General features: G+C 40.8%; 1 protein-coding gene across 12 annotated transcripts in view; it reads left to right on the top strand.

The window, feature by feature from the left end:
* GPATCH2L (G-patch domain containing 2 like) overlaps positions 1–21,893 on the top strand; it is a 46,235-nt gene extending 24,342 nt beyond the window's left edge. For 6 of the 12 annotated variants that reach the window (XM_032113327.1, XM_032113330.1, XM_032113331.1 and 3 more), the window contains 2 exons: positions 2,217–2,308; positions 7,318–21,893. In XM_032113327.1, coding sequence (XP_031969218.1) covers positions 2,217–2,308; positions 7,318–7,490 — 265 coding nt within the window. In that variant the 3' untranslated portion in view covers positions 7,491–21,893. Of the gene's footprint in view, positions 1–2,216; positions 2,309–4,364; positions 4,721–7,317 lie in introns of those variants that run through there. The other 6 variants (XM_032113338.1, XM_032113335.1, XM_032113334.1 and 3 more) reach the window with 4 other exon arrangements.
* Positions 21,894–23,003: the final 1,110 nt, after the last annotated feature.

The following is a 23,003-nucleotide window of genomic DNA, read 5'->3' as shown; positions in this document are numbered from 1 at the left end:
CTGCACAGCAGGAGAGTGTGTCCTCTCATTCTCTTCCCAGTTGATTGGGAGAAGAGACCGACCCCCACCTGACTACACCTTCCTTTCAGGTAGCTGTAGAGAGCAATAAGGGCTTCCCTGAGCTTGCTTTCCCCCAGGCTAAACAATCCAGCTTCCTCAGCTGCTCCTCATAGGACTTGTGCTCCAGACCCTTCACTAGCTCCAGTGCCCTTCTTTGGACACTCTCCAGCACCTCAATGTTCTTGTAGTGAAGGGCTCAAACCAGAACATAGGACTTGAGGTGCGGCCTCACTGAGTACAGGAGGATGATCCCTTCCCAGGTTCAGCTGGTCACAATATTGTTGATCCAAGCCAAGATGCCACTGACCATCTTGGCCACCTGTGCACACACTGGCTCATGTTCAGCCACTGTTGATCAGCACCGCCAGGCCCTTTTCCTCTGGGCTGCTTTCCAACCACTCTTCCCCCAGTGTGCAGTGATGAATGGGGTTGTTGTGGCCAAAGTCAAGGACCCGGCACTTGGTCTTAGTGAGTTTACTGAGAGTATGCTCTATCCCCTCAGGAGACTTCTTTTGCCTGGTTGTATTAATATGTGTTCCCAGATTTGAAAAACTGGCTCTCTGTGAAACTTAGCACCATTTAAAAATTATTGAAACTGTTCTTCAGTGTCAGATTTAGAGGACAGATCTTATAGACTTCTTGTAGAACGTCTGAATTGTAGTTGAGAAGATGGAACAGTAGGTATTTCCTTTTTTTTGTGGTTGCATGTTTTTTTACAGGTAAGTAGACAGACCCAGCAGCATTCAATTTATAGACTGGACTAGTACAGGAATTTTTTTGTGGTTCCTACACTGTTCTGTATAGATATAATGGCACAATTTGGTTTTGCATAAATACAGCATCTAAAATGATAGATATTGTAAATACACAGGTTTGGGTTTTTTAATAGATTTTTGTCATGGAAATAAAAACCCATGAACTTTTCCTTTTCTTCTATTTAAAAGGTTTTAGTACGTGATAAAAGCATTTGTTAAACTTTCAGGATTTTTTTTTAAAAATCAAAATAACAGGCTTTGAAGACACCGAAGCTTTTCAGCACTTAATCATCAAAAGTTATATGGTTCCAAATTTTACACTATGTAAGCTTCTCACTGTCTTTAACTGATTTTATTTGCACTGTAGTTCTGCATTTTGCACATCAGATCTGATGCTAAGAGTGACCAAGGAACTTGCTAAAGCAAGTCTGTTATATCGGACAAAGAAGGGATTTGAACCCAATGTCATTGCTGAATTATGCATTTGTATTCATTATGGGTAGTATTTGAGAAAGTTCTCTGGTCTGCTGCAGAAACTGTTATTTCTGAATTCAACTTCTCTGCTTCCTACAGGTGTATAACTTGGAGGAGTTCTCAGCTCAAGTCAGTTCCAACAATACAGGTTTCTACTTAATTGGCAAATGATTACTTCTTAGTTGGCAAATGATTAAACTGAAATGGCCATCAGTAGGCTTCAGACTTAACAGTTCATATTGCAGAACCGATTATGCCTTTCAGCCAGTTTAGAGATGTAACAAGGTTGCCATAAGTCAGATTTAGCTGTTTGCACAGCACTTTGATAAAGAAATAATGGTTTGGAAAACGCATGAGACGGTTTTGCATTCCTAACTTTATGAACTTACTACTGTAGTGGAAACAATATGTATGGACATTTGGCATTATAGATACATTCTAAGATGACTCTACAGTACCAAATAGATTGCAAAATAATTTCTGGCCAAGGAGCAAATATCACACAGTTTATTTAAAGAGCAATCTTGCAGACATTTGTTATTGCATAGAAGTAATGGTAGGACACGTCATATCACTGCTTGACCACGTCTTTATGTATGCAAGGAGTTAGCTTGAAATTAATACAAAACCAGATCCTTTAAAGGCTAAGAAATTAGTCTTCTTGGGTAGTTTATGTGTGAGCCCTTAAAAAAAAGGGGAGCATAATGTATATTGACAAAGAATGTGAGCAAAACTCCCTGAGAAACTTTTGGTTTGTGCTGCTTACTAGTTAAGAAGCTGATGGGAAGGTAGGAGTTGGAGTGACTGGTCAGTCTTACAGAAATATGATATTGGAACAGAGTTTGTCCATAGGAGACCTGACATGTTGGCAGTCTTACAGAAATATGATATTGGAACAGAGTTTAATTTGTTTTAATTTCTCCATAGGCAAACAAATGTCCACCTGGGACCACCATGTTCAAGGGACATCAAGAGGAAACGAAAGCCAGCTGCAGCCTCCACGTCTAGCCCAACATCAGGTAACCTGCCAGCATTTTTAAAGTCATGTCCCTTTTGAGCAAAGTCCCATAGGCAAAAGTAGGGTTACTTTGATTTGAAACTAATGGAACGTGTGAAAGAGCATATTGTGTGTTTTTGCATAGCATCGAAAGCTGCCCACTGAACAAATTTTTGGCAATGTAGTGATGTTAAGTTAATATGATGTACAGTGCTTCACTGTACAGTGACTAGTAATCTGCTTCTTCATAAGGTGTTATTTCCACTGTCCTAAATTATGCAGTTCATGGTAATAGGGAGTTGATCAGTATGCACAGTGTGTTCCTTCAGTGTTGGGCTGGCATTAGGTGGTGGCTCTGATGCCCTTTATCAGGGTATTTGTAGACACTTTCGCAAGAGCAAAAAATCTGGCAATTTTTGTATCATCACTGGGTGAGACCACTTACTCCTTGGGGGTTGTCTTACTCTTCTGGATGAAAATAGTTCCTTTTTTCTTTTTCTTGCTATGGGGATGTAGTCATTAAAATGCTGGTCTATTTTCATGTGGCAGATTTCTGAAAAGTCATTGATTAGTCATCAGAATATGAAAGAGCTTTAATCTGGAGAACACAGAGGGTTTTAGGATGATTCTTTCTGGCCTTTCACCTTACCCTGTCTTGTGACTATCCATCAACACATGTTCTTCCTACTACTTATAAAGCTGTTCTTGTAATCCAGTAACAAGTAGTGGGTAAGATGATGGGAAAAATGGAGATCGAAACAGTGGGGAAGAGCAAAGAACTGATGATCAATAGGAGGAAGTTTGTGTTTCTTCCTTGGGCTGGTAGATAGACAGTAGAAGAATGATGTAGGGAAGAAAGTTGAGCTTTTTCTCCAGGTCACAGATCTGGACTATAAACTGTCAGAAAGTTCTGTATTAAGAAGAAGAGGAAAAGAACATTAATAATCTGTTGTTCAGCAAAAGTCTAATATATTATTGATTATTATTTAGTTTATTCTTTCCTGGCTTTGAGTATTCCATTTTGGATAACACACACTTCTGTAGTAAGAGGTTTAGTATCTGTAGCCACAGAATTTTAGCACTAGATTTTCTTGGTATGAGTGCTGATGTCTCACTGTCCCCTGTTACCTGTCCATTTATTTATTATTCAGCATGTATTCTGTACTGCATTGCTGGTCACGTTCTAAAAGGAGATCTTCTCTCTCTATGTCTACATGTTTCAAAATACTATTTAAGTTGTACTTACCTGATTAGGCAAATTGTATAGTGAACACTTCTTGAAGAGTTGAGAGTACATCTGGAGTGGAACTTAGCACTGGAAAATGGCACAGGGGTTTGGAAAGCTTTCCTGTTATGGATGAGGGAGAGAAGATTATTATGTATTAGAAAATAAGGAAGGAGTGTAGTTAGTAGAGTACAGACAGCATGCTTGTGCTGATCATCAAGAAACAGGGTCTGCAAAACCTTTAATGGTCAGAAATGGTAAAGATCTCTTCTTTCCTGTTTAGAAATATCCTCAGCAAAGTGAACAGCTGTGGGCAGGGTTTGCTGCAATAATGACTTGTGGAAAGAAACTTTCATGATTGGGTAACTGAAGCTGTCTCCTAAATAACGTTCTACAACAGACTCCTAGTTACAGCTGGAGCACAACCTGGACATGTAACTTGGAAACTTCTGGAATCTGATATTATTTCTTTCAAAGGGGATTTAGCTATGGAATTACTAATGCCTAAAAAGATACGTAGTATTACCCTGCAATAATGTAGAATTAAATTGGACACTCTTACGTTTGTTGGATATTGGTGAGATAAAGATTTTTCTCCCTTGCCATGCATCTACTCACCCCTATATAAATGCCATAGACTGGGGTTCCTGTGTGCCTGAGGAATCATGGCAGCCTCATTTTTTCACTTCTGAGGCTTTTTATGTTTGTGGTGTTTTACTTCTGCAAAAGGTGAAGCACAGGTAAGTCAGAATGCAGGCCCGTGCCTGTCATGCAGGCACAGAGTGCTGGATTTCTTCACCTTTAAATAGCTCCTTAGCGGAGTCCAACTGCTCTCGTCTCACTTGTTGACCAGGTCCTGCTTCAGTGATCTCCTTTTTTGCAACCTGAGTGCCCCGTGGAGGTGAAGGACACAGCCTGAGCTGGCTTCATCAGTCAGCAGAACAAATGGGCTTGCTCTGCCGAACATCGGGCCATCTCGGATTCCACCTCTTTTATAGAGATGAGTGATGAAGAGGGGCTCGTTCCGCTTTGCCGCTGTATTAATACACATCAGGGGCCAGCTCCCGGCACTAAATCACGCTACTGCATACATCTGTTATCGGACTCCTCACCAGTGTGATGAACAAGACTGCAGATAGAGGCTTCCTCGTGTCATTCTTTATAGGATTTTCCTAAAAGAATAAATAGCTCAAATCTCTGCCAACACTATCCCCTGTCATTGTGATGAATTTAGCTTCTTTCTTAAACATGCAGCTACAAATCTTCCCGTCGCCTCACCCCCCCACCATCCACAGAAAGTTTTGAGTTGAATTTAGCTGAAATCAGAAGATGCTAATAAAAGGCAGATGAGATGTGGATGCTATTTCCCTCCTCAGTGCAGGAATGCAAGAAGGGAGCTAATGTTTATTTGGGAGCCAAGCAACTAAACTTATTCCATGTCTTCTCACATACTTTCATGAATATGAGTATTTATGAGTTTTGGTAAAGTATCTTTTCCCAGCGCCCCTTGCATGAACATCAAAAAACTGCATTACTGTATAAGAAGTGCCTTAGGTCTCTATTGTATTGCTATAGCATTAAACTTCTGGTATTAGTCCTGCTCTTTGAGGCTAACTGGCCTAAATACTGTAACTGAGGTAGCTGTTGAGAACAACAAAAAGTGGGTAGAAAATTCAGAATTAATTTGCACTTCAGGAAGTGACTGTTATCAAAATTAAGTTGGGCGAACTTACACAAATATTCAGAGAGATTGAAAATGAAAATTAATATTTTCCACACTACACAATCAGTGTGAGCCTAAGCATGAGGCCTCACCAGATAAGAACAAAAGTCTGGCTGGTGTAGTTTGGCAGTAGAATAAGGAATCTGGAGGAAGTTAAGCTGACTGTACTGGATTAGACCAGAGATTCGTCCAACCCAGTAACCAACAGCCAGTGCCTAGGGAGGAAGAGAGTCTGTGGTGGTAAAGGTCCTTTGACCTTTCAGTGGTCTGAGACTTCGAAGGCATGGATAGTGTCCTTGTGTTAAGTTACTTTTCATTGCAGTACCGTAGATTTGGAATAATATCCCCAGTGGCACAGTAGAGCTTGAAAGAGGGAATACTGCATAAAAATGTAATTCTCATGGAAGTTATTTTCTGCTTTGAAAGGAATCTGATGAAGACTGTCACGTCTGTCTTCAGTTGTCAGAATAGGCCACAAGTACAGATGGTTGTGCAATAAATGGTGAACAACTGTCGATCTTTACAGTGATTTTTTAATGTTTATGTGGTTCAAGCCTCTATGTATGTAGCAGTCCACATGGTAACTGGCATCATATTCAGCTCTTACAGTGAGTCTGGGGTAAAAAAATCTGCGTAAATAGATTTTGTCTGCCTTGGCGTGTATTCACACTTAGCTTGTAAAAAAGGTGATAGTTACAGCTGTGAAACTGCTTATCAGAGAACAGCCTGATGAGTAGTAGCAATTTGGTGAATTTTCCCTCTCCTATTTCTTGCTAATTATTCACTCTTTTTCATACCCAGAAACAAGAAGCTAGTTTCAGTCCTCTGCTTTTTTTTTTTATGAGGAAAGATGGAGAACCTGAGTGAGGAGACTTCTAGTCTATGGGGCACATAGTGTAGTATTGGTGATGACTTAGTTGCTGGGGTTTTTTTTATGTTTCATATGACCTTCAGATGGAGGAAGATGATGGGCTAGATGTAAAATTGCAATGTACTTTTATCAGCTGTGTTGTAGCTGTATGGGAATGAATCACCATTTTGGATGTACAGAAGCAGCATTTTTGGGGTTCCAGATATACTGAGTGTGGAACCTTAAGCATTGAACAAACTTTTTGTTTAAACTTCAGAGCAATCTGTCCTCTAGTTGAGGCTTGCTGTAGCCTCTTTATCCTTCGTCCCTTACAGAGCAGCAGATGCAACTTGTAATTAAAACACACAAAACGACTTATTATCTGTTGTGAGACTACAGTGAAGAAATGTGTTTTGTATTGAAGCAGTTACTTGTTAAAAATACTCTATTTCCCCCAAAGACTCCTACGGCAGTTACTCTTCTTTACCCTGCCCTGTTCTGCCTGTGAGGATTGAGTGATTCAGGATACTGAGAATTGGAGTAAACTCTCATATCTCTAGGTTTTTGACAATCCTTCTGAAATTTGGGCGACTGTTGGGTGAGCTATGGATCTGCAAATCTCTCTGGCTATTATAGCCTGTTCCATTTTGAAGCAGTGGTTGTATTGAGAAGATGGGAATGGATTTCAACCTAGCTTGGCAAGTAGCTTCTTGTCATAATATGCTGATTTATCATGTTGGATATATGTGTAGGTTAATGGTACTGTCCTTACTGGGTGAGGAGAGGTATGTTTTCCTCTTTAAATAAGCTTAGCAACCTGAAATTTGCCACACCTCCAGAGACTTTGAAAGTCTCAAATATAGAGTTAATTGAGTCTTTGCAAGGAGTCCAAGTTATCTTCAGATGAGTGATTGTTAATTGATTCAGTTTAAATATAGGACAGCTAAAACTTTTGATTTTCAACAGGAACTCTTACTAAGGGGACTAGTTAATGGACTGGGAACTTAGAGTTTTGAGTGTATGAATCATTAAAGCAAAATTGTTAATGCTATCAAAAACCTATATTTCAAAGGAATTTGGATGGAGAACTTTTAGAAATTCAATAAATAGCATCTTCAGAAATGAAATTATATATATGAGGAGTTTGCCATGAAGTCAGTTGTTCTAACTTTTTTTATTGCCCTTTCTTACTCTTTTCCTCTGTTCCCCTTTTCCTGCAATTTTGTATTCCAGCAACTTTATCTGTCCACATGGATGCAGCAGAATCAGAGCTACCAGCAACACCATCCTTGAGATCCCAGAACTCTGAGTGGACTGGGAAAACACCAGCAGCTGAGAAATCGACTATTGCTGCCTCCAGTAACTTTTTTAAAATGCCACCAGAGAAGAGCCCTGGATACAGCTAAAAGGAAGCACTGCAACTGTAAAAGCTTGCTCAGTTTTGGAAGTGTTTGATTCTGGTGTTTGCACCAAACATCTTGTTTGGGAGTAGTGGTATCTTCAGTATTGGTGTGTGATGCGTGCCATCATCCAGGCTGGTCTGAGTGCCCCACATACCTAAGTCATGTTTGTGAATCTATGCTTAAGAAAAGGTAATCAGTGTTGGGACCACAGTGGCTTTTAGAAATTTTCTTGCTATTGCTGTATTTATTATGAATTCATCTCTTTCCTTGATGCCAGCTCATATATAATAGGTCATGTAGAAGTTCTTTTGGGTTTTCAGATCTTTATTCAACCCCTGGACATGTTGCTTGTTTGTGTATTTGGCATTTTTGGGGTGAAAGTCCCACTGCCATTCAGGGAGGCAGAAGTCTCCCCCTGCTTTCTTCCAGGCCAGAAGCATTTGTTGGCTGGGGAATGAGGAGGGAATATTAACACACTGAAACATGGAACCTGAATCCTGTATTAGCAGAATGTTTTCAGGCCATGTGCTAATGGACTCGAATCACGTTGCTTCTGGCAAAGCAAATATGGTGCTTGTCTATGTAGAAATTGCCATTAGCTCACTGGCAGCATTGTCCAGAAGACCTTTTCCCTCACTCTTGTTCTGAATGTCTTCAGTCTTTATTGTGTATTGCATGTTCATTCTTAAACCTCCTACTGGTTAAGGATTTGGGAGAACTACTTGGACGTGAATGTGCAAGCTGGTGTCCTGGATAGAAACCTGGACCCCTGAATATTGTTGGAGTATGGTAGAATATACAAAACTTCCATATCTCAGTGTATAAATTAAAAAAATGTCTGTCAGTGCTTCTAAGGGATGTTTGCTGTTGAAGTTAACATGCCATTGAACAAAAAAGCCATTTAAAGTGTTACCTGAGTACAGAGCATTATGGTTATGGATCAGACTCCTTCTGTATCATGCTTTCCTCCCTTCCAAAGTGTTGTTTGCTATACCTACTGGAGGTGTCTCCACCTGCTGATGATTGCACATTACACTGCAGTGTACACTAAAGAGATTCTCTTCACAGAACTTCCACGTCGTCTGCTGTTACCTTCTGTATTGCAGAATATATGGACAGGGATTTCTTCCCTCTTGTTAATCTGGAGCTTATCTTGGACTATGTTTTCAGAATATGTACCTGTATTGCATGTACCAAGGAACAGGTGGCCTCACAGCTTCTTAAGTCCTTTAAAAATAGGATCTATTTGTATCAATAGACCTTTTTGCTTTCCTCATTGTGTGGAGCTTTCAGACAGGACCGCTTAAACTTGTAAAATTTCTTTTGATTGTGGAGGTGCATCTAGCACTCTTAAGCAGATAGCAAAATTTGCATGATTTTAGTGGTTTTGAAGTGTTCTGCTCTCTTATGAATCAAATGGCTGAGAGACAGATTTGATTGGGAGAACATGAAGCAGTGATTTATATTAACTGTATTAAAATATGAAATGGTCATAATATGCACAATAATATACAGAAATTGAATGACTTGCTAAATTGTGATTGACAAATAGGGTTAGTTATACTCCAGGCACACTGTGTCTGATCCCCTAATATCTTCTTATTCTTGGGGAGACATCCAAATTGGATTTATATTTCGCAGCCCAAGCAAACTGTCAGATCTGTCACTATAAATCCTTCTCAACCCCCTTTTTTTTTCTTTTTATTTCTTTTTTTAATTTTTTTTTTTATTTGGGTGGTACATTTTAGAACTAATTAGAACAGGGAAAATCTTTTTACCTTAATGGAGGAATACAGAGGTCCATTTGGATTACAGGACAAGCTGTAACAGTTTGTGAAGGGAGAAGTGTTCCTGTTTTAAAGTTGTCATGGCTTTGTCTTATTTGTAGCTATTTTGAACAATGGTTCCCTAAGGGGTAGCACAGGAAGTTTCAGCACTGGAGGGCCTGTTATCTAAAACATGAGAAGAGAAGGTAAACCTGAAGAGTAGTAGCTTGACTATCTAGTAGTGGTGAGTACAGTGAATGGGAAAGGTAGTCTGTTCTCCTGTTCTCATGTTCTCCTGACAACTTGCAGATAAAATTTAGGATTTGAAGCCTTGTAATCTAAACTGCATGCTGCTCGAGTGATAGGGAGTGGTTCCCTAAAAGAGCATTTGTGAAGGTGAGTGGTTATGATCTCATGAAGTGTCCTCCACAACCTCTCTTGGTTTGAATCTATTCAACAGACTTAATCAGATTACTGATCATTTAGCTAAAATTTTGTATTTTAGCCATTGTATTCCCCTTTTTAAAACCAATGGTGATATATCTTGCTACATTCTGAGTATTGTGCAAAGTAGTTTTTTCTGTTCTATGGTGTCAGGATGCTTTAAAAACTTTTTCAGGAAAGGTGTTAGGGAATCAAGAACCTTCATCTCATTGTGGTAGTGGAGGGGTGGGTTGCAATGCTTCATGTGATTTTTCTCTGGGGGCAGGGAAAGATAATTTATCAGATTTTCCCATTGAGGTCAGTAGCACTGTTATCTGGTTAAGCCCTTACTTAGGCTGTAAGCTCCTAGGAGGTTTTTCTTGTCTTTAAAGGCTGATTGTACCAGTGGCAGTACTGAAAAGTAACTGTGGCAGGTCTTGTCTTGACAAGCCATACTTCCTGCCAACTTTCTGGAAGTTCCGGGAGACTCCAATTATTGCAGCTTCCCTGTCTTTCCTATTTCTAGGTTAGACTCCATTTACATGTCAGATTCTCAACCAAATTTGATTCTCCTGAGTGGTAGGCAAGCTAAATGAATCATGTATCTTGTTACTCCAGGGTATTTATCAAAATATATCTTCAGACTTCAGTAACTTGGTACAGATTCTGATATGAATCTTAGATGAATAAAATAAGTCCATTGTTTTGTCTCTTCTTTTCTCTGAGGCAGATTTCTTAGAACTCACTCTGCTCACACAGTAGTCACTGTGAAGGATACTGCTTCCCATGTGGATTGCTTGGGTAGAAAGGAGTAATAACATGCCTTGATTTGGTAGCTGTGCTTCTGTGAAGGTGGTCCAGAATGTGATTATTGCTTCAAAGATACACAGCTCACTCATATTCCACTTTTTGTCCACCAGGACTCCTCAGTCTTTTTTCAGTTTTGTCTTCTTTTCGTTTGTCTTTCTCGTTGTCCTTATGGGAAACTTCAGCTTCCCGACATGACCTGGGAATACCATACTGCTGTGACAAGCAAGTCCGGGAAATTCCTGAAGTACGTTGCAGATAATTTGTGGTCACAAGTACTCATTGAGCCAGCTAGGAAAGATGCTCTTCTAAACCTGTTATTTATTAATAAAGAAGGACTTGTGAGAGATATGATGGTAGGTGGCTGCCTTTGCCACAGGATCATGAAATGGGTAATTTAAAAATTTTTGATGTAATGAGGAGAACGGTCAGCGAAGTTACTACCCTAGATTTCAACAGAGCTAACTTTAGGCAACTCGGTGAGCTAGTTACTAGTGTGCTGTTCCATGAGTGCTGGTCAGTTTTTAAGAATCACCTTTTAAAAACACAAGAGCAGGTGATCTCTCTGTGTAGGAAGTCAAACAAGCCATGCAGAAGACCAGCTTAACTGGACAGGGAACTCCTCTTGAAACTCAAAAAGAAAAAGAAATTGTATGATCTCTGGAAACAAGCTCAAGCTTCACAGAAAAATTACAGAGCTGTAGTTCACATATGCAGGGAGAAGATATGAAAGACCGAAACTTAATTAGAGTTGAAACTGGCCAGTGTTGTGTCAGACAAGCAAGGCTTTTTGAAATACATTAATGAGAAGACGAGTTCTAGGGAAAACATTGGACCGATACTTGTTGTAGATGCTCACCTGACAGATTGGGCTGAAGAAGAAGTGGAGGCATTCTGTGCTTTTTTTTTTTTTGCCTTGGTCTCTTATAATACTAACGGACCTTGAGCTGCCCTGTCTTCTAATTTGGAGGACCACTACTATGGGAATAGTGACTTTCTATTTGTGTACATGGAGATTGTAAGGGACCAGTTGAATGTTTGTAAGTCTATGAGGCCAGGTAGGATTCATCCCAGAGTGTGGAAGGAGCTAGTGGTTGTTGTAGCATGACCTTTCTCAGTCACTTACCAAAGGTTTTGGGAGTCTGGGAAGGTCCATGCTGGCTAGAAGCTACTCAGCATTATTCTAGTTTACAAGAAGGGCATTGAAGCAAGACCCAGGAAACTACAGACCTGCTGGTCTACCCCCAGTACCTGGAAAAATTATAGAGCAGATCATACTGGGTGCTACTGAAAGGCATTTGAAGCCCTTTAAATCATAGAATCATAGAATATCGTGAGTTGAAAGGGACCTACAGGGATCATCAAGTCCAAGAAAGAAGGACTAGTGGGTGATGTGGAGATTGGTGGCTGTCTTGGGCATAGTGACCATGAAATGTTAGTTTTCAATGCTGGGTGAAGTAAGGAAGGGCAGCAGCAGAACTTCCACCATGGACTTCCAGTGGGCAGACTTTGACTTGTTCAGGAGATTGATTGACAGAGTCCCCTGGGAGTCAGTCCTGAAGGGCAAAAGAATCCAGGAAGGCTGGATGTGCTTTAAAAAGGAATTTTAAAATATATTCAGGAGCGGGCTGTCCCCATGTTTGGAAAGATAAGTTGTTGGGAAAAATAGCCTGGCCTGGCTAAACGGTGAACTTGGGCTGGGACTTTGGGGAAAAAAAGAGAATGTATTGTCTCTGGAAGGAGTGTCACATGACTCGGGAGGACTATTAACGATGTCACGAGGTCACGTAAGGAGAGGATTAGAAGAGCCAAAGCTCAACTAGAACTTGATTTGGTGGCTACATTAACAACGACAAAAAAGTTTCTATAAATACATTGGCAGCAAAAGAAGGATCAAGGAGTGTCTCCATCATTTGTTGAATGCAGAGGATGGTGTAGTGACAGGGGATGAGGAAAAGGCAGAGGTACTTAGTGCCTTCTTTGCCTCAAGCTTCAATATGAAGACAAGTTGTCCTCAGGATACCCAGACCCCAAAGGTGGAAGTTAGGGATGGGGAGCTGAGCGAAGCTCCCGTAGTCCAGGAGGAGATGGTCAGTGTCCTGCCATGCCAATTAGACATTCACAAGTCTATGGGCCCTGAAGGGATCCACCCCAGAGTATTGAGGGAATTAGTGAAAGAACTTCTCAATCCACTGTCAATCACCTACCAGAAGTCCTGGTTAACTGGAGAAGTTCCAGCTGACTGGAAATTAGCAAATGTAATGCCCATCTGCAAGAAGGGTCAGAAGGATGATCTGGGAAACTATAGGCCCGTCAGCCTAACCTTGGTTCCAGACAAGGTTATGGAAGAGATCATCCTGAGTGATGCCTTTACATGCAGAACAACCGGGGGATCAAGTCCAGCCAATGTGAATTTCTGAAAGGTAGGTCCTGCTTGACCAACCTGATCTCCCTCTATGACAAAGTGACACACTTAGTAGGTGGGGGAAAGGCTGTGGATGCAGTCTATCTAGACTTCAGTAAAGTGTCTGACACCACCTCCCACAGCATCTTCCTAGAAAAACTGGCTGCTCACAGCTTGGATGGATGGACTCTTCAGTGGGTAGAGAAATGGCTGGATGCCCGGGCCCAGAGGATTGTGGTAAATGGAGCTAAATCTGGTTGGTGGCCAGTCATTAGTGGGGTTCCCCAGGGCTCAGTTTTGGGGTCAGTCTTGTTTAATATCTTCATTGTTGATACGGACATGGGGATTGAGTGCATCCTCGGTGCTCAGGGGTGATCTCATCTCTCTCTACAGCTACCTTAAAGGATACTGTAGTGGGGTGGAGACTGGTCTCTTCTGCCATGCCTACAGTGAGAGGACCAGAGGAAATGTCCTTAAGCTGAGGCAAGGGAGATTTAGATTAGATATTAGAAAAAATTTTTTCACTGTTAGGGTAATAGATTGTAATAGATTGCTCAGGGAGGTGGTGGAGTCATCATCCCTGGAGGTGTTTAAGTGGCATCTAGACTTGGCAGTGAGTGATGTGGTTTAGTGGTTTAGGGGTTACAGTGGTAAAGCTGGGTTGCTGGCTGGACTGGATGATCTTAAAGGTTTTGTCCAGCCTTGATGATTCTATGAATTCCTGACTATGCGCAGGGCATCCCCAAGAATCACACCATGTCCCTGAGAGCATTGTCCAAACCCTTCTTGAACTATGTCTGGCTTGGTGCTGTGACCACTTCCCTGGGGAGCTTGTTCCACTGCCCAACTCTCTAGGTGAAGAACCTTTCCCTAATATCCAACCTAAACCCCTGCTGACACAACTTCAAGCCATTCTCTTGGGTCCTGTCACTGGTCACCAGACAGATCAGTGCCTGCCCCTCCTCTTCACCTCACAAGGATGTTGTAGACTGCAGTGAGCTCTCCCCTCAGTCTCCTCCTCAGGCTGAACAGACCAAGTGATCTCAGCTGCTCCTTATACAGCTTCCCCTTCAAACCCTTCACCATCTTCTTAGTCCTCCTTTGGATGCTCTCTAATAGCTTTATATCCTTCTTGTCTTGTGGCACCAAGACTGCACACCCGACTCGAGGTGAGATTGCACCAGTGCAGAGTGGAGTGGGACAATCCCTCCCCCAACTAGCTCATGATGTATTTTTAAAACAGAGCAAATAATAAACAGCAAGTTGGTGAAAGAGCTGAAAGGCGTGTCCTATGGGAAGTGGTGAAGGAATTTGGATTTGTCTGGGTTGGAGAAAAGGAGACTGCTCTCTACAGCTTCCTGGTGTGGGGGGGGGAAGTGGAGAGAGAGGTGCCAGTCTCTTCTCCCTGGTATCTAGTCACAGGACACTTGGGAATGGTTCAGAGCTGTGCCAAGGGAGATTCAGACGTGACATTAGGAAACACTTCTATACAGAGGGAGTGGCCAAACACTGGAGCAGGCTTCCTAGAGAGATGGTTGATGCCCCAAGCCTGTTGGGGTTTAAGAGATATTTGGACAATGCCCTTACTTTAACTTCTGTTCAGTCCTGAAATGGTCAGTCAGTTGTACTAGTTATTCATTTTAGGTCCCTTCCAATTGAACTGTTCTATTTCAATCATTAAATTCATGATGTTTCTGTCTTTTCATTCCTCCAATCTGTCGAAGTCCCTCCTGGTGGTACCCCCGCCCTCCAGCATATCAGTGGCTGCCTTCCTCAACATGCCATTATTTCTGATCTTGTTGAGAGTATGTATTTTTCCACTGGGTCACTAATCATCTCTGAACACTATCAATCTCAGTATTGTTTTCTGAGGCAGGCTTTTCAGAACTGGCCATCATGCAGATTTCAAACCATTGTTTAACCTGGCCAGCTTCTCTCTAATCTTTCTTACTGGATGCCATCCAGTCCATACTTCCCCTGTCTGGCTATAAGGGTGCTATGAGAGACTGCATCGAGAGGCTTACTGAAGTCAATGTAGACATCATTTGCTGTCCTCTATGCATCCTTAGAGCCTATCGTTCCATCATAGAAGACAGGTTCATAGGCTTGATTTTCCATCATTTAATCTGTCTGTCTGTTCCTAGTCAGCTCTTTGTCCTTTCGGTGCCTAGAAATGGCTTCCAAAACTTGCTCCGTAAAGCTACAAGGGACTGAGGTAGGGCTGACTAGCTTGTCACTCCACTGATAGTCCTTGCTGTCTTTTTAGAAAGGTGATGTATATGTACCCTTTCTTGTCTCTGGTAACCTCATGCAATTGCAAGATTTTTTCATAGATGACAGAGACCAATCTTAAAATGACATACTTTTGTGTATAGGGGGAAGATGGACATTTCAGTGAAAGAGAAATCAAGAGCTGAGAAAAGCACATTTTCTAGTTGTTCTTTGCACATTTCCAGTAGTTCCAGTGGGCTCTAGTCAGGCTTAATGCTCAGTTTGATGGGTACTGGAGAAGACTGAATTGAAAGAAAGTAGTTTCTGTTCTGATGGATGTATGATTTTAAGGTACAGTAACAAGTGAAGAAAGCAACAAAACAGGAGCTTGAGAGAAACCTGTTAGAGGCTGGGACTAGTGCTACTGAATGATAGATTAGCTTCATGATTGTGGTATGCAGAGGTGTGTCTTGCCAGCATCCTTCTTGAATAATGACATTGAGTAGGTTAGTGCTGTCCTTCAAACTGTAGATGCTCCTGCTGTTATTTTGACCTGCTTAGTGGGCAGAGGATGAGAAGGGAAATTGTAGGAAGGGCAACAACAAGCATGATGGAGTGCCTCTTTTGTTGTAACCCCTTCTGTACTGAAGAAGGAAGATGCTACAGAAAACAGTATGTGTGCCTAGATATTGAGAAGAAATTATGTCAAGTGGATAAGAACTTTGCTGTGTTGTCTTGAGGAACAGTTTGTGACCAGAGAACTTTTCAGTAAAGCAAAAGCGAAAGGTGCTACATTTGTTCAGGGAATGTATTTTAATAGTCTGTTAGGATACTATGAAAGGATGATGAACTTCCGTTCTCATTGTGATACTTCATTTCTGTGTCCTTGTTTCCTGTGTTCTGTTCCAGTTTGTGTTTTGTCATTGAGACATCCTCCTTTTGTACCATCAAATACAAGAAAAATACTTTATGGTAGTGCTTCTTAAGGCATAAAGCATAAGGGGACACTTGCTGTACAGCAGGTAAAACAAGATTATCTTAGGCCATTAACTTTTACCCAGTACAAGGCTTGAACACAGCACAGAGGACATAATGTCTTCATTACACCAAAGCATCTCTTTTTTAAGAAAGTGAATAGTGCCACAGGCAAGTCCAGGGAGACTAAATTGGCACCAGTGCCTGGAGACCCATGTGTGGCTGGCCCTCAGTCACATGGCATATAATACAGACTTACGTTGTGGAGACAGAAGGAACTTCCAACATCCTTCTCAACTTTAATGGGGCTAGAATGCCCTCCCAACTGCAAACATGGCTGGCTGTGTGAGTCCAGTGAGTTGAAAATATGTGCTCACTGGCATACTAGGTAAAGAGAATTCTTGTACAAACTTAAAGAATTGGTAAAACTGGAAAATGGACTGGTACAGCCTGTTATATCAGAGGAAGAGGCAAAATATATATACTTGCAGACAGTAATCAGGAAAAGTATTGCTGAGCCCTGTGTGTTATGACCTAGAGTATTCAATGTCCTAAAGCAGAGATGCCAGTATTATGAGGATGATCAGGATTTTGCAGAGCTGCCTTCTTGTCCTTGTAACCTCTGAAGGAAACAGGATGAACAGCATGAAGAAGGCTGTACTGTGTCAGACCAAAGGTCTGCCTGTCTTGGTAGTCTGTCTCTCACAGTGACTCGGTTTGGATACATGGGGGGTGCTGTAAGGATGAAGCACTAATAGAGTGATACTTTTTTTTAGTGTTCTCTTAGCCCAGTTTCCTGTCTCAAAAAGATGTGCAAACTTTCTTCAAGGCTGGAGAAAACTTTTTTGAACCTTTGGCTGTAGTATTTATCCTGCAACTGGATTTAAATCTGTTTCTACAGGGACATGTCCTGATGTTTGAAAACATCAAGCAAGGATTAGCATATCTTTGTTTGAATACTAATTACCCTCTTTATAAGTAAATTACGTCTTCTTTTGGAATTTTTTTTTCCTAATATCAACATCCTGACATTGTTTCTTACAATGCTTTTTTTTCCAGCAAGGTTGAAAAGTCTTGTTCTTTCTTTACAATGAGGCTTTTTTGACATGTATACATATGCCCAGTCAACGAGTCCTGTGTAATCCACTAACCCATATAAGTCATTTTTTTATAAGCTTCATACCTGTAAAACTTTAACCTTTAATTGTGCTCCTGCATGAAAATCCCCAGTATTCCACATCCGTATGCATTCAGTTCTAGTGTCTACACTTAAAGTATTCTTCAGAGTTCCAGAGTAACTGTAAGAGTCACTTATGGTACTTCTTATAGAGTGTTCTTATATTGCTATTCAGGCTTCATTTACTCATATATCCAAATATGCTGCTAGCCTTTTCTGCCCAAATGCTGCTGTAACACTACCACAGGAGGTGATATTCAGGCAGTTGGGTCTGAACCTGAAGTTCTTACCACTGCTTTTCAATGTACAAGGTCCTAGAAAGTAAGGGTTTTTTTTGGTTTTAATTCCAGAATTTATTGCGTTTCCTTTAGCAGTATTACAAAATATTGCAATTTTGTATTGATCATATTTATAATTTGCAATGCTTAAGAGCTCAGTCTGTTTAGTTTTATCAGAAGAGGATCAAAGGTGTCATGCCTGTGTGGTAGAAAATCCTTTATGGAATTGGAGTAATAAACCATCTTTTGTCTTGCAGCTGGGTGTAAAAATGAACTTGGAGCTAAAGCCTAGGTTGCCTAGATTGGTGCATGTGAGATTTCATTGCTGGAGGCATTTCTAAAAGGGCAGTGGTCTGAGACTGGTCTGGCCTGACCGGAGCCCTTGGGCACTGTTGAAGTCCTTGAATTTTCCCTCAAGTTTTGACTCCACCGGACAGTGAGCCAAAGCTACTGTTGCTACAGTTGCATTTTAGCTTCCTCCTTCTGTCAGAGAGGGCTCTCCTAGAGATAGCTCGCGGACAGGTCTACTCAAAGTCTGTGAAGAGCTGCTTTGTGCATGTCCCAAATATTTTATGAGGTCATAAGATTTAGCTGTTTGATAGGGATTGGACTCTGGGTTCTTGGGACTCTATTTTAAGGGTAGCATGTAAATAAGAAAGATTCCTGCTTGTATTCCTCTGTTTTAAGTGAGATGTGTATTCTCTGAATGAGGCTTTTGCAGAATCTCTGTTCTGATTATAGAAACTGGAAATAAATCAATATACGAAAGAAGTGTTTTATCTGATATAAAGTGAACTGAGTTGAGAGTGGGGGAAGAGAGGTTTTGCTGACATCTGACTAGATTTACAGTATTGGGCTGTCCATTAATCTGCATGCTTCCTTGACCATTTCTGTAAGCATAAAGTATAAACTGTAATCTGAAGGTCTGTAGGGAGTTACTATGCTTTTCTTGCTTTGAATTGCAAACTTGAGTGAAGGATTTGAGGTAATTTATCATGTACATTCTTTGCAGGTTTTTTGTCATGATTTTGTTTCCCAGTTTGTCAGGACATTGTCTCTAGACAAGTGAGATGCTCCTTGTTTGGAATTTGAAACAATTCCAGAGTTTCTTAAATAGCCTTTCATTTCTAAGTCACTGCTTCAGATCTGCCCAGTCCCAAATGGGATGTCATTTAAATGAGCAGGTCAGTTTCAATTGATAGTTTAATGGATATCTATTCATTTTGCCAACATTAACATCTTTTTAAGCTAGATTGGCATCATTCTTTTTTACCATGATAACAGTGACTTCAAATGTCAAATGAACAGAGGACTTTGGATTTTCTTTTGCCTATGCTTGTGTCCCAGTATTAATAGCTATGCATATTTGTGCAAGGAACAACACAGGAATCCCTTTACCTTAACTGTTCCAATGAATAAACTGTAAAAAAATTAGATCCCAACTGGACTGCATGTTTTTAAGCAAAAAGATCAAGATCCTTTGGAAATGGCTTCAAGTGTTTAACACCATATTGGGGGTAGATAGTTTTCCAATTTTTAAAAGTGATTGTTTTTCTCTCTCATCTACAAGCTGCACTTGTGGGAACTGGGAGGTGTTCCTAGTGAAATATGCTGATTTTTGTTACGTACAAGAAGTTGAAACAAGGAGCAATAGATTGTCTTATGGGAAGGGCTCAGATTTGGCAAGCTGTTGGTAATGTCAAGAATTTCAGATGTCTGAAAGTTATTACTAGCTGGTTTGATTTCTGGAGGGGGCCATGAGGTGTGGCTGTTGTCCTGCACTCAAACAATGTAGGGGCTATGTAGGAAAGGTGGCATTTCACCCGCCTCACCACATTGATAGGCTGCATGACTTTAAACCGTGGGCTTCATGTGCTTACATATGTATTTAGACATTTAAACAAGAACCTTCTTTAACACTGCCACCCAAATAACAAAGCAAACAAACCAGAAAATTTGTGCTCTGATGACAAGGCTGCAACTTGAGTGGCCCATGTTGCTGTAATCAGTGCCCTTCTGCAGGTACAGAACAATGCAGTCAGGCACTTAAATGATTGTTGTTGGGTTTGGGGGTTGTGTGTCTCAGCCTGTCCACCTGCCTCCTTTCACACAAGATTCCTGCCTTAGTGTAGGACACTTGAGACTCTCTGAATGTACAACTCCTGGCTTGGATTTTTTTTTCTCCCCCTCACTTAGGCTGACTTCAAGCTTTATTTACTGCACAGCATCCAGACTCCACTCTGAAGAGGAAAGAAGTAATTTCCTTGTTAGTGTCTTCAGGGTACCTCCTTCTATGACAGCTTAGAATGTGAATGAATTCATGTGCTGAGCATTTGGATGTTTTTGTCATCCTTACTGCATAAGTGAGGAGTTTGAGACTGAAGCAAAACCCAGGAGTTATCTCTGAATTTGAGGGGCCTAAGATGAGATATGCAGACATTGGCAATTTACAGGAACTTACTTTGTACCCTTTTGTAAGTTCAAATCCCATTTCCTAAGAACTTCCTTAGCAGTTATGAGTGCTCAGAGCTTCTGCACATCCAGCTGCAATTACTGATGAGGTGAGGAGTGCTGTTCTTATTGCTGAAGTCTTTCAGCTAAGAGAGAGAGAGCAGCAGGCAGGGATCTCTCCAGGGCTGATGGTCAGTTGCTTTCATCATGAGAACTTTGCCCTGACAGCTGCCTGCTTTGCCCATTCTGTCGTTGGATCTGGCTCATTTGCTGCTAATCTCCTTCAGTTCTTGCCCCTCGCCTCTTTGGAGGAGTGCTCTGTATAGAGTCTCAAAAATAAACTGTGTAATCATTTGATTTAGCATTATTGTAAATTGTATGGACTAAGGGACAACTTCAGAAATCCCATAAGGGATTTCTTCCCTTTCGAGTACTTTTATCTGTAACCAGATATATGTATATCTGTGTGTATATATATTATTTATTTTTGAGCTAGGACTTTTGGTATGTATTCACTTTGTATTGGAGTTTCCTTATAAAGGTATTTTAATTCCCCAAATATATTTTGTCTCTGGAAATACTATGATTCCTGGACTTCAAAGGAATTGAAAGAGCAGCCCCAAATGCATAGTATCATAGAGACTGCTGTGAAATAGCTTGTCTACTACATCTCAAGAAAGAGCAATAGGTAGGTGAAAACTTGCTATGGAACAGTCACACTTTATATGCTTTTACCTGAACATCACAGGATGACATGAATTTTGACTCATGTCTTGCAGTGATATTTCAAGTATTGTCCTCTTGATTCTTTAAACTACAAAGTAATGATTGTCTAGTGAAGTAAATCTGACTGTTTAACAAATGATAGGCTGCCTGCTAATGCCCAATTCAGCAAAGTTTTAAAATATCAGAAGTCTTAGTGTATATTTTGGGAAGAATGCCCGTGGAACAGAGATCCTCTTTGGAACCAGAATCAATCATCTGACTGAGCTGTATTGGAAAAAAAGAGAAGGGTATGAAGAGAAAATGGTACTAACTATTGTCTTTATTATCCTAAGTTTTGTTCTGTTCTCTCCATGGACTCTTGGTTTACATCTTCTAGAGAAATTAGTGCATCTTTAAAAAAACCAAAAAGATAAACAACCAATCTCTCTCTGCAAGCTTTTTAAGTGTTCGTTTGTTAGATGTGCGTTGGCACACTCTGTTTGCAGCTGAATACCCATTTTCTGATGTAAACAGATTCCATTAACCTGAAAGATGAAAATCAGAATGTTTGAATTTCCATTAATACAATTTTGGGATTGGACAGATAGCCACAATTGTGATTTTCTTATCCTTGCAGTAAAGTACTGCAGTCCACATCATTCCTTGCTCGCACATTACACCTCATATCTGTGCTAAGTGGGCATTTTCTGAGCAAAGTGCATTGTTTGCTCAACAGAAGCATAAAAGATGGCACATGGTTGCTGTACACCTTCTCTCTGCTATTTGCTGTGGATAAAGTGATGATGGTGCACTACCATATGACTCAGAAACAACTTTGCTTAAAACCACAAATTTGTTTCAGGTAAGTTACATCCCACCTGTATGTATACTTAAATGTAACTGTGTATTTGTTCCTGGGAAGAACCCAAATGCTTGTCACAACTGGCAACTGGAAGCATCAGAACTGGTATATTCAGAATGTGTCTACTCTCTGTCATTCTGCAAGTACCTCAAGTGTTTAGGATATGGATGAGTACAACTGCTACTGCTTGTCACTGAACTACTGCTGGTAATTGAAAATTGGAATACAGTGTTCCCTGGAGAGTTTGTCATGGAGCTCAAGAGGTTAATATGTAGTTATGTGATGATAATTTTATATGCATCTGCACATACTGCTAATAGACATTAAAGTGGGCATTTACATCCTTATTATGGGTCAGTACTTGATGTCATAATAAAAAGTCACATCAGAAAAGTACAGGATAAAAATCTGATTATGCACATTTTGGAATGTAAATGGCTTTAAAATTCAAATTGTCACCTGGTGGGAGGATCAGGAAGGAGTCAGAACAAGGGCAAAGGGGCAAAGCTGTGAGACACAAGGGGCAAGATAAAGGAGGAAGAAGAGAGAGGCAGGAGTAGGCCTTTGCTTGGGTAGTTTATATCCATATGAATACTATTCCCCATTACTTAAGCCCTTCATGTCATCTCATTAAACATAAGCTGGAATGAAAGGTGGACTTCGTAATGGGGTGTGAAGGTCAGTAAACTCCAGATCTTCTGTCTTTCCACAGAGTTCAAATCTGCTCAGTGTTGTGAAGGCTAAAACATCCTTTGGGTTAATGCAGGGTGTTCATTTGGAAAGCATCATCAAAGCTAATAAAGTTTTCAAGGCAAGACAACAGCTGAAACTCTCATGAGGCTGCACTAAGTAAATATGCAAGGAGCTCTGCAACTGCTGTCCCCAGAGCCTGAGGGGGGGAGGGTACTGAGGAGAAAGACTTTGAATTCTGAAGGGCTGTGTAGCTTAAAATCAGTGGAGAAGTACCATGAGGACTAGAGCAGCATGTATGATACATCAGAACACGGTGAGTTCAGTTGCAGATGCACTCAAAGGGTTTCCAACATCACCTTGAGTGTCTGTGGGAGCTGAAACCCTATAGCATGTAGAAATTTGGAAAGGTGTTGACTTTCTATTTCTGCACTACTTTTTCATCCAAGTACATCCTAAAGCACTCTAAAAAGTCTTTGCAGTTAACTTAAATTTTAGGGATTTTTTCTTTGTCAGAAATACAGGGTGCAAGGCCATGGAGTGAGGTAAACAGCCTTGTCCTTCTGTCTCCACTTTGTTGTTTCTTCATGCTTGGCTGTAAGCTCCTGCTGCTTACCTTTCACTCTTTTGACTCCTTTGAGTCACATCAACCACTTTAACTGCAAAGAATGGCTCGATTTCTGCTGGTTTAGTCAGTTGATTTGGCTCAATTGATGTGTACGAGGAGTGTTAGAGGCAGCCCAAGGCATGGTGGCAGGACTGGGACT

This window comes from Corvus moneduloides, chromosome 6 (genome assembly GCF_009650955.1).
Source record: "Corvus moneduloides isolate bCorMon1 chromosome 6, bCorMon1.pri, whole genome shotgun sequence".
Lineage (NCBI taxonomy): Eukaryota > Metazoa > Chordata > Aves > Passeriformes > Corvidae > Corvus > Corvus moneduloides.
This window is presented reverse-complemented; position numbering and strand designations above follow the sequence as displayed.